The 12440-nt window shown below is 36.4% G+C and overlaps 1 protein-coding gene across 3 annotated transcripts in view; it reads left to right on the top strand.

Moving 5' to 3' along the window:
* Positions 1-4623: 4623 nt before the first annotated feature.
* The window catches only part of CPNE8_1 (Copine-8), a gene marked incomplete at its 3' end in the record, with an annotated part of 28065 nt that continues 20248 nt past the window's right edge, over positions 4624-12440 (top strand). The window contains exons 1-12 of one of the 3 annotated variants that reach the window (XM_012941197.3): positions 4624-4919; positions 4957-4997; positions 5036-5186; positions 5223-5262; positions 5295-5365; positions 5400-5434; positions 5473-5501; positions 5537-5640; positions 6695-6799; positions 8447-8488; positions 8775-8853; positions 11296-11349. In XM_012941197.3, coding sequence (XP_012796651.2) covers positions 4867-4919; positions 4957-4997; positions 5036-5186; positions 5223-5262; positions 5295-5365; positions 5400-5434; positions 5473-5501; positions 5537-5640; positions 6695-6799; positions 8447-8488; positions 8775-8853; positions 11296-11349 — 804 coding nt within the window. In that variant the 5' untranslated portion in view covers positions 4624-4866. Of the gene's footprint in view, positions 4920-4956; positions 4998-5035; positions 5187-5222; positions 5263-5294; positions 5435-5472; positions 5641-6694; positions 6800-8446; positions 8489-8774; positions 8854-11295; positions 11350-12440 lie in introns of all 3 variants that reach the window. The other 2 variants (XM_051209235.1, XM_051209236.1) reach the window with 2 other exon arrangements.

The raw sequence follows: 12440 nt of genomic DNA, 5'->3' as shown, positions 1-12440 counted from the left end.
CTGCTGTTACCGGTTCGTTTGTATTCCTCCAAGTGGTGCGTTTTGCGGCTTAGCATTCGAGGGCTGCGATTTCTCAACAATATAGGTTAGTTGTAGATTTTTGGGACCATTTGCGGAACAGACTTATTTGTGACAGATAAGATAATGTGCGGTAAGAAACCCCAATGAGTGTCCTCGTCAGGTTGAGGGTCAGCTGCACAATCCACCTCGTATAGATTGTCCTTTTAGGTTGACATATCCAACCTTCTTTAATTCCAACGCCTGTTGTGTGTAAGATGTTTTAGCTCAGTCCGTCAGATAAAATTGAGGGCTTTGACGGCACGATCGCTTTGACTCAGGTGCGCCAATGATGAGAGGTTGTCAACTAGGAAGTCTTCCTTAGCAAACACTCAGTCTAGGCGTGATGTTGTCTGACATTTTTTTCTAACGAGTTGCTGACTTTTCATTTTCGAATAAATAAAGGTTTTCAGTTAAGATGAAGAACCGAGATTCATCTCAAATGTATGTATGTTCAGAGAAATGAACTTTATGAAGACTGAAGTCTCCTAGAATCAGGATATGAGTGTATCTGAGACGATTGAAGCGGAGTGATCTTCTCAGGATACAATTGTCAAACTTGGTGTTCGCAGTAAGCTTCTTTTAGATGACTCCAAATAGACGTCTCGGGGTGTTAGACAGTCTTGTTGATCACCATACAGACTCATCAAGGTTCACAAACCTTTGAGTGTACACTCGATTTGCTACTTGGCAAAATCGCAGGCACAAGGCTGGAATTAGTAATGACCCCTCCACTAAACAGCCCATAAGCATCTAGGTTTCATACGGTCACTAAATTGGTAGCAATGATTATTGTGAAAAAAATGGTTATCCTTAACTTAAAAAGAAAATAGCCCCTGATCACTACCTGTCACCAGACAATTGCGGAGATATTTCCTAATCCTACGACCTTGACGTCACAACCTGACAGCTGACTAGTTTGGTATGACAGTTTGTTAGAAAATCGGTTTGTTTTAAGCAAGGAAACGGAACCTCATGGTTGTGGTTGATTTCTCTAAGAATGGTATCATCACACTTTTCAGACTCTAAGAATTTCGACGTATGCTTTCCTGCTTAAGAAATTTTAACCGAATTTTCCAATAGTTTACTGACGATGTATTCAGAGGTCTTGACTTTTTGCGTGCATGATCATCTGATCACAAGTCAAAAAAGGAACTCATTCCTAACACACGGGCCTTGATTTTCAACGACTGCATAGGCTGAGCAGCCATGAACGTTGAGACACTACAAATCGTAGACGAACCACTCAATTTTCTCGGTCATGCGATTGATAATCGTGGTACCCGCGCTCCACCGAGTAAAGTGGATGCTTCTCTGGATTAAACAGACATGACCACGGCCAGGCAACTACATACATCCAACAGACTGGTAAGCTTTTGTCGACGGTTCTTATCGAACTTCATATTATTAATGATATCACTAAAAAATTGACTTCGTGAACATACAAAAACCATCAAACTGTATGACGATGTTAAGGAAACATCTTCTACAGTGAAAGACATTATTCTCATTTCCTCTGAGCTTGCATACCGAGACACTAAAGCATTGACTATTATCCCCATTGACGCATCCAAGTTGACAATCGAAGTCTTACGAAATTAGATAAAAGAAACGTCGCAACCCTTTGCATTCCTCTCGTAACAGTCATTAGACTCTGCGTTGAGACATGGTACTTATGACTAGAAGCTTAATGTCATATTCTATGCTGTACAGCACATTCAGAACTCCATGTTAGGCCAAGCAATTACTCTGTTCATAAGTCATATATCGCTTACTTGTCTTCAGACAGATACTCTTCGTTTGGAGACCCGAATACTGAACTACATCTCACGGTTTACTTCCGATATCAAACATACTTCTGAAGCAAACAAAATAGTCGTATTCGCCTAGTTTTACAAGTTCCTTGAGCAGTTTCTAAGAGACCGATCTGCCCAACCTCTGAAAGAAAACGCCGATCCTTAGCACAAGTTATCATCGATAAAGCAGAAACCACGAATGAAACCGATGTGGAAAGCTAACGGGACCGTGTTTTGCCGTATGTTTAATGTCATAATCGACACAACCAGTCAGAAACAATATCAAAGCTGGTTCTTCAATACATCATGCACCCAAGCATTCGAGAAACCATCAAGCTCATAGAGGAACAATTTAATTAGTCCTAGATAAATAGTGAAATGAGTGAGTCACATCTTATGGTCACCGGTGCTTCACATAGGAGGGAGAGAGCTGTGGCGATGAATAGATCCTAAGATTAATAGTCTTCAAGATTAGTACTGATGTAATGAGTTCTACTTAACGAACCTAAAGCTGAAAGATCTAAACAAAGCACCACATCAAATTAGGATTAGATACACCGTACTACACATTCCTCGCAACAAACTGTTCGCTTACATCACATAATTCTTGTGACAATGTTTCCCAAATATATGGGTTTTAGCGTAAGAAATACGCTGAAAGTCGCTTCAAAGTGCATTCTGGACAGTGTTGTTATTTATTTCTTCTACACTGTCTTGTATTTCAGTTGTTACTCATATCTCACGAGACCATGTTTTGTGTCATTCAGTCTTTTTCCTCTGGACCTTTATTGAATGATATGCATAAATTTTCGGTTTTGCCTGTTGCCGGGCGATGAGCGATAATGTCGTGTTTGACTGAACTCAATGTTGCGGCGTGGGTCCTCTGCTGAGTGTTTACAGTTAACTGTCTGATGGAAATGGGTACTTGAAAGTTTACAGATAAACATTTGATCCCATCTTGTGATATGCTTGTAGCTAAATGAGAGGCTTTCGACTAACGGTGAAATCGTCCTACCAAACGGTTAATCTACAGGTTGTAGGCTTTCAGCTGGTGGCTTGTCCAGTAAAAAGAGTGAGGTCTACAGCAATGCCGGAGACTTTCAAATCTATTCGTTTCAAGGTTTTGTTTGTCAATACGGCACTCACTAGGGACGTCGTCCGAAAAGTCGCATTTATAAAGTTATTAAACTATTTATTTTTGAAGTGGAGTAAATTAGGAATGATGGTTAGGGAAGGGGTTGTTGACTCCGTCCCGTAGAGGATGATCTGGCTAAAACGACATTAACCAGAAATAGGCGTTTTAACTTTTGAACTCTCCTCTAGTAGTCAAACTGTCTTCATTTAAAAGATTTACGATGCAACGCTTTGAGCTCGAGATTCCTCGAGAATTATGGGGCCGAGGCCAATTCTGACGGCAAGATTGACAATAAATTTAGGTAAATAGAATGTTCGCATAATATGGGGGAAAGGTAGGACTAAGCAAGTAGCTTGAGTTATGAAAATATGCAATCTGGTTGTTCACGAGAAAATTAAAACCGATGGAATGCAAGCTGGAGAGAAAGCATTAGCTTAGGAAATACTGCTGTCGTGTTCTGTTCATGAGGAACAAAACACCTCAAAAACAGAAGCTGTTTTACTGATGCTGTCAAAAGAGGTATGTAAAGCACTTATATAATGGAAATCGTCACTATATTTCAACTTTCTTGAAGGCATTTGACAACATGGATAACAGAAACTCATAGGACCTTCTTCGACACTACGGTGTGGCTGAGAAGATCGTCGATGTCATACGCAATTGATGCAACAGACTACATTAGAAATTCCTGTGTGGAGGGCACCTGACAGATGCATTCCAAGTGAGGACTGGTATCAAACAAGGTCGTTCGATCCCTACTCTTATCTCCTGGGGGCTGACCGGGTTATGAAGAGTTTCGCATTTGAGGGAAATCATGGAACACAATGAACAGTTTGGATGCAACCAGACCTCAACATATACAAGGAGAAAAGCACGATCCTCAAATACAACACGGAGAACATCACTTTAGGTGCACTTGATGGAGAAGCTCTGGAAGATGTGGAATCTTCCACGTACCTGAGAAGCATCATCTATGAGGAAGTAGGATCTGATGTTGATGTGAAGGCAAGGATTGGCAAAACAAGGGCAGTATTCCTACAGTTGAAAAACATATTAAACTCAAAATAACACTAAAGTTGGAATTTTCAGTTTGAACATTGAGACATTCTTATTGTACGGATCTAAAAGGCGGAGAACTTTTGCAACCATTATCAAAAGTTTACAAACATTTACTAACAGTTTTCTATGCCATATACTCAGCGTCAATAGGCCGGATATTGTCGGCGACAATCCGCTGCCGTAGAAACCAAACCACCCTGCAGCTGGAGAGGAAATTAAGAAGAGACTGGAGGTGGATATGACATACCGTGGAAATCATCGGGTTGAACCATAAGACAAGCCTCAACTTAAGTCACAGAAACAAGGTAAAAGAGGCAGACCCAAAACACGTTGCATCAGGAATTAGAGACAGGCACTGTGAGAATGAATAGCAACTGGCGGCAATCAGAAAGGAATGCCAAAGACAGTTTGATTGAGACAACTGGTCTGTCGCCTGTGGTACAAGAAGTATAACAAACGAAAGTAGGAGATAAAACTACAATCTTTCCTTCATCTAATATTGATCTTCTACTACGACTAAAATATTAATCTAAACGAACAAATATGTCCTTAATCTGACGTCCTTTTTACTTGGTTAGCAATCATTCAAATTCAGCACTAGAACGCCTTATGTCAATCAATCATGATAATAGCTTCAAAGAGATATTGAATTTATTCAGTATTCCCAGTTGTAAGGTGTAATACAATCTGCATGGACTACATACTGAAAAATGAAGGCCTTTCCTCCAAATAACCTTTGAGGCGCTGGAACCAAAATGTGTATTTTAGGTGATGGGTTAATGTGTGGGCTATGGGAACCAGTTTAATCTTCGAGATAAGATGGATCAAGATATATCATATTCAACCACCGTTGAACTTTCGATAGCCTGCAGGTGGGTAGGAAATCATGGGAACTTACGGAAATTTTAGAAATTTGTGCGACACTGGTGTTTTGTCGAAATCCGACCCACGTGTGTTTTTTTTCACTCAGATTTAATATTTATTTTAGTTGTTGTTGTGTTTGAAAAGTCATTCCCTGATAATCAATGGATTGAACTAGATAGGACGGAAACCATACATAACCATTTAAATCCTGATTTCGCTAAGAAGATTGTCATGGAATATCATTTTGAGGAGCAACAACGTTTAAATTTTGTTGTGTTAGTTACTGGGTCACTGTTTTATTAAGATTTTAGGTATGATGTCGATTGGAAGTCAGATAAGTTAGAAAAACATGTAAGCACTTTCACACTCGTTTACTATTATAGGATTTTCTTGGCAATTGTGAGACAACTCTTGGTGAAATTGCGTCTTCTGGAAAGATAAGTAAACTCTTAAAGTAAGCTTCAGTTTTGTCTCCGTCATCTGTTAAGAAATGGTCCTTCGAGTGATTGTGGGTCAATTATTAGTAAGTAGCTCTTTAATTCTGATCAAAGTCATTTTTAGTTTCTGCAGAGGAAGTTTCTTCTTGTAAAGTAAGCTACTCTTTTCATCTTACTGGCTTTTGGAGGATGAATTGACACTTGACATTTCTGGGAGGATGCTAGATAAAAAAGACATATTTGGATCATCTGATCCTTTCCTCGCATTTTACAGGGTAAATGAAGACAGAAGGTAAGTGATAAATAAAGAACATGACAAACTTAACTCACTAGTTTCATCGAGCGAATCATCCGAATATGCCTTTTTTAATGAACTACTGAATTCTAAATGGGTTCATTTATTCAGTGGTAACATTTATGTAATACTGAAGTCTGGGCTTGTGTTTGTAAACGTTTAAGGCTATTTGTTAGAGGGAGTCATTATTTTGAGACGGGTTCTAGTAACTCCGAGACGTCTTGGGAGTTTCAGGTGCTCCATTGCAGAGCACTATTTACTACCACTCGTACTTTTGTTGATTTTATTATCAACCATTTTATGATATAACACTGGGTTGAATAGTGGTTTTCTTAACTTTCAGTTTGTTCAGTGATCACTTTATCGGTAGTCTTAGAAGGTACATAACCATAACTTGAAACGTCCTCAGACAGTTTGGGCGTGAACTAAGTATTGGTCCAGCTGTAGTTTTGTTAAGAGTTCTATGCGCAATAGACTTGTCTTTTTTTCAAAATGGCTGCATTACTAATGAGCATTCATATTTAAACATCTTTTATTTACCATTCTTGCATTTATTGTCATGAATCACCTTTTCGAATTGACTCGCAACTACGTGCTCAGCATTTAGGGGTAGACCAATGATGCGTCCTGACTACTTCACTTGTTGCAGTTGTCCGTCATAGAATGTTTTGTCCTTTCACACTTTAATTTGAAAGTTCATAGTCATCTAAGCTGCTGATTTCACCGTCTTGTTACCTGAGTTGGTTTCACATTTTACTTCGGTTTTTTTAGAGGGCTTGTCATGGTGCATCTCAGTTTGATCTCATAATTTTATGTATCAGGTTGTGTTCCCGGGTTTTTATGTCTGTTTTGTTGGAGATCACTGATTCTCAAATGTTGGTAATTCGTAGTAATTTAAGGCGGATAAGTGACTGTAGATATCATTATTTATCGTATTTGCTGCATTGTACCGTCTACATGCTTATGCTATGTGATGGGAATCTAATTATTTTTTTATTGGTTATTGACTAATCGTATTGCGTTTAAAATGATTTTTTTTACTACCAAAAAGTCGAACAGTCGTTTATAGAACAAAAGTGATAAGAAACACATTGAATCCAAACTGGGAGCAAATGATTATACCATTAAGGCTTTTATGTAATGGAGATCATTACAGGTACGTTTTTTCTATTTGTTTTGTATTTGTTTACACTACAAATAATAGCTTTATGTCTCTTTCCATCTGATTCTGCAAACTTATGAAGATTATGTCTTTCTGTACCCTCTTCACTGGTACAGTTTAACATTTTGAACTGCCATAGTTTGAATGGTAGATGTAAATCTAGCATTGGTCGCTGCTGAGCAAAATCTAGAAGTGATACACATTTCCAACCATCAATTACCCTGAAACGTAGTGCTGACCGGTATAGAAATGTGTTGGGAGAGAATCCACAGATTCCTAGTCCAAACCATGTTGGCAGGTGTGAATCACTCAGTTGGAGAGTAATCAATACTCGTACTCAGTAATCAAAAACATCGAGTGTAAGACTATGTTAGAAATGTCGCAGTATAAAATTCTAACTATGGCTTCGACAAAGCAGCGCACATAAATGAATGCACGTACACCCAGCTGACGAGTCCCAAATTAGACGAAATGTGCGTCCTGGATTCCACTGCTAGCCATCATCCATCTTTGTTTATCAATGAAAAAGGTTTAAATAAACTCATTGTGGGATTCTTTAGTTGTGTAGCTTTCATACAATGCCCTGGTCAGACCAAGGGTGAGGAGAGTCAGCTACCCCTCTCGAAATGCTCTCACATGACCACACGTATACAACCACTGCCAGATGAGTCCTACTCACTACCCTAACGCTGCGGGGTGTTGTTTACGAAATCTGTAGGACGAAAACCGAATGTCCGACACTTTTACTGGGTCGGTAGACACGGAGGATCCACCTAGAGGAGTTGGGAGACCCTGATTCCAAACCGCTGGTACACATGGACTTCATTTCATGTCCATGAATACATATAAAGAGAGATCCGTTACCGAATGCAATTAGAAATGGAACTTTTCGAAGACAATTTTAAAATTTATGTACACATATTTACCCAATACTTGGATTTGAGCCACACCTAGTATGAGGGCTACTAATCGATCCACCTAAGCACCACTTTAGTTGTGACTAGATATAATTCCATTGATGAGGCAAACAGTTTGTTTCATAAAATGAATCCATCCGGAAAGATAAACCTGCAACAGTCCTTCAACGAAGTTATGCAATCTTAATCTACTCTTTAATTTTTGCTTTGTCAGTTGTCTTGTATAATGATACAGTCAAATGTTTAAAATAAGGCTATTTGTATACAACATGATATAAATGTTAGGTAGTGGAATTCTGTTTGTAAGCAATCCTATGGTAACACTGAAGAATGACGAACTAACCAATATTTGTAAACACTTTAGATGGTATGCTTAATTATACACCTGTTTTTGTAAGTTTGGTTTCTTCGTTATCTCGGCTAGAGAACTCATTTCTTAGACTATCACCGCCATCTTTATTCTCGTTTCATCCAACAAATACAATAGATCATATATACAACGTAATGTAACTATCGGAAAAGCTTGCCCTCTTATTCTAATATTGAACTGTTTCAGAAATACTCATCTATTATGTGTTCAAATGTTATATAAACATTCAAATGAATCAAGACTACTTCAAATTGTACATAATTTTGCTTTCGACTTATGCAAATAATGCTTTGATTTATCTTCTTCTGATCAACGTTTACTTTGCGTTTACTTATTGTTTTTGTCACTTTTCAGACCCCTGGTCATTGCTTGCATTGACTGGAACAGGAGTGGAAGGTAAGTGAACCTATTTACTAACCATATATTAAGCTTCATGTAAATAACACTTTGATAGGACTAGGAATTATGTGTGGTCACGCGTAATGAGCATAGCGTAGCTATAAGATATAGATGTTTTGCTTATCATAGTTTCCACCCTCGATATGTTAAAAAATGGTTTTATATGCCTTGTATACTCAGTACATTAATATAATAATTTATGGCTCTTATTGCTATTTTATTCGTTTAGTCTTGGTTTATTTTACGAGTCTAATTTAATGAAAATAATATTAATTCATTTTAGAGAAAGTTTGATTGGCGAAATTACTACATCTGCTAATGAATTGTTAACTATGTTTAATAATGGGATATATTCACTTGATGTAAGTAATAATCTAGTTGACGGAAATATATTTTTATCAATTTACATTTGCTACTATGAGATGGATGATAGCAGGAATTTTTATGTTTTGTTTTTAGAGTTTGAATTTTCGTTACAATCTGGGTAATCAGACAACAGGAAGGTATTTATTTGTTCTTACTAGTTGTCAAGATGCTAATCTCAAATAAATTAGATCTAAATTTTCTTCGAATGTTGGAAATTAAGTGACTAGCGAAATCCTATAAATCTTTTTTAAATCTTGAAGTTGGCAATTTTCACTTGACAGTTATGTTTTTACCAGCCGAAGAGTACATTTCAACTAAGTGATGGACTCGAACAATCCCGGAAATCTCATATCAGTTTGATTCTCATGGCTCTAACACAAGTTAGTTGCGATAAAAAAACACCAGAAACAAGACTGGAAAATAAAATAGAGGATGGATAACACCGTCATCTAAATGACTAGGATCTATGAGACTAAACACCGAAATTACAGTTTCCTAGTTATTTCATTTGGAACAACCCTTACGGAGGGAGAAGTGGAATCTTGGATGCAGGTCCTAATAACCAGATTTGCCAACTTCATGGACAGAATTACCTGTTGTCGAATCGACATGAAGTTGCGAAACTTTATGACGCCAGTTTTAAGCGATGCATGAGGCTTCAGATATCAAATTCAATCCCAGCTTGCAAAAGTCAGCCATTCTTTTAAATAGACAACCGATCCAGTTTCGGGATCAGATGTTTATTCCTCCCTCACCTTTTTTGAGACACCCACCATATGAAGACAGTGAGCAAGGGATACGTTTTGAAGGCTTTATTCATTCTTTATTCGTCATATGAGTTTAGTTTAAACTGCAGCTTACAAAATATCCAAAGCCGCTTTGCTGTCACTACACGAAAGAATTGTGATTATAAGATCTCCTGCATGGTTAGCATTCCACTAAGTCACTACATTTCTTAAACTTAGATCCCTTTACTATTTTCGAAACAGGAAAAACGGAAAAAATCTACAGTCATACTTTGTATTTTAGTACATAACCGATGTATTCTACGAGATATGTTGTTAAGTCTTCAGGCCATAACTGCTGAAATTTTAGTTACATGTAAGCAGTACCTGTTGAAGCACTAAGTGGTCGGGTTTGGTTTTAGTTACATAGTCGTTGAATTCGGTTTTATCGTTTAAATCAAAGAATAATATTTATATCTACCTAAGTCGGTATATTATATTTAAGGATATTCTGTTATGTAAAGTTGAATAAGAATAAAACAAATCGAGGCTTTTTGTTATGACCTAAATGAATAATATTAATAACTGTAGGTCTTTTAAACAAATCATCAACGCTTACTGTATATATGGTAATCTGAACTCTAGATATGTCTCTCCTTTATTTGAGACAAGACTGAGTATTCATTTTCTAATCTTAAACGCTGGTTCATCCAAAACATGTCATTTTTACCCAGATGCTCACTAGGACTGTTGGTTAGTAAAATTAAGGTAGATTTACGCTTCTAGGAAGCAGTAGTAATCTCTATTGGATTCTTCAACCTGGCCTTGTCCACTTTTGTTATTCTTAGTTCAAACCGTGCAAATCTTCCATTTAGTTACTGTATTTCTAAGCAGTCACCCATCCTCAAAAAATATATATAATAAGCCATTTGGTACCTCAGTTTTACTAAATTACTTAGCATTGTTGAGAGAAGAAATTCTAAGGCTTGTAAACTTCTTCGAATAAGGATGTGAGTTATGTAGAAATTATTTGTATGTTGGTAGAGAGTTCATACATTTCGAAATAATTCCCGATTGTTTTAGTTACACATTAAAGGTTAATTATTCTTAATTCCTGAGCAAATTAATGAGTCAGGTCTCATACATCTAATTCCAGTTAAAAGCCTTTATTTTTTGTTATAGAATAAGCACAACTAAATCATATTGTTGAAACATGGATTTGTTTCAAATATACATTTGTTGGTTTATTTCTTTCCTACCATTAATAATTTCAAATCGTAATTAGCTATTTACTAGGCTGTGAAATTACGTTAATTACCTCTTTCAATATTTAAAGGCAAGTTATAGTAAGAAGAAAAGGCCCACATACAGATACTGTATTAAGCCATATCGAAGCATCTACTAATTAAATATAAAGAGATAAATGATCCATCTATTCTTCCAAATTAAAAAGTCAAATAATGATAAATTAAAATTTGATTAAAGTGCTTCAATAAAATTACAATCTCTTCTTTTGTATGTGTTTAGATGATAAGTTAGTAAATCGCTTACGATCGTTGTATTTAGAAGTAGAATTATTCTCAATTGTTTTAATCATCTTGATCTATTTTCTACCCATATTAAATATTTTTTATTTATTATTATACCATGGGGGTTTTTGTCAGTTAAACTCGTAACATATTCTTTTAAATTTGCTTCATATTTTTTCATTAGCTTATTAATCCCCACAAAGCTAAAAGACATAAACATTACCAGAATTCTGGAACTGTGAGTTTTGTATGCTTTTATTTGGTTAGTGTACAAAATCCTGAAATGTTATATTGTTAATTGTAGTTCTTGATAAACGCTGTAAACCTAGTATTCTAATTGATGATCTGAACAACTGGTTTCTTATTCACTTGACCAAACACAGTAGATTACGCGTTTTCAAATATTCCAAACTTTTCAATCCTAACGAGGTGTAAAAAAATGAAAATTACAATCCAAGTATTTTTTCACAGGGTTCGATAATGTTGAACTAGTGGCTAATTTATTAGAACATTTTACGATCGAGTTCTGATCTATATTCGATATTGGTACCCGATTAATATCACTAGCCTTCATTTATAAATGTGTGACTCACAGCTGAATGCAGTTGTTTGCGCTTTGTTATCGAGTTAAAGTAAGTTATTAACTGTCACTATCACTAAAAACTCATTTTAATAACAGGGGAAAGTATCGGTGACATGTTTCACACCTATGCTTCGGTTTGGGCACCCGGGCAGTATCACAGCCCTCACACATATCGAATGAGATTTGTGTGGCGCATATGTATTTGGCGCCTCAATGTACCAATGTCTATGTGTTAAAAATAAATAAATAAATACGCTTGTGTCAACCAAATTAAATTTACTAGTTTTTGTGAGCCCATCAAAGTTATTAGTAATTAACATTCTAGATAGTTGATTTTTATTTTCCTGACGTATTGCTAAAAAAATTTCAATATGACAAATGCTACTACTGTTAATTTTAAAAATATAAGAACGTTGCAGAATAGCTGTCTGTTTACTGACATTATTAAGAGATTTTAGCCCTCACCATCTTCAAGACTAACCGTTTTTCTGTACAATCCAAATGATGTTAAAATTTTTCCATAGAGCCGTAAAAGAAGGCCGATATTTTACCCGAAATCTATGGGTTAGCAATCTCTTTTATGTAAACGTTCTATTAAAGATTTTCGAGTCATTTTGAATTTATATATAGGTTTCATTCCACTTAGAAATATTCAAACTAATCCACAATCTTGATCAAAACTGTGCTTAAAACTTTAGTAACTTTGGTTTGATTCTTTACCTGTCTCTAGATTATTAAACTCTTGT

This window comes from Schistosoma haematobium, chromosome 1 (assembly GCF_000699445.3).
Source record: "Schistosoma haematobium chromosome 1, whole genome shotgun sequence".
NCBI lineage: Eukaryota > Metazoa > Platyhelminthes > Trematoda > Strigeidida > Schistosomatidae > Schistosoma > Schistosoma haematobium.
This window is presented reverse-complemented; position numbering and strand designations above follow the sequence as displayed.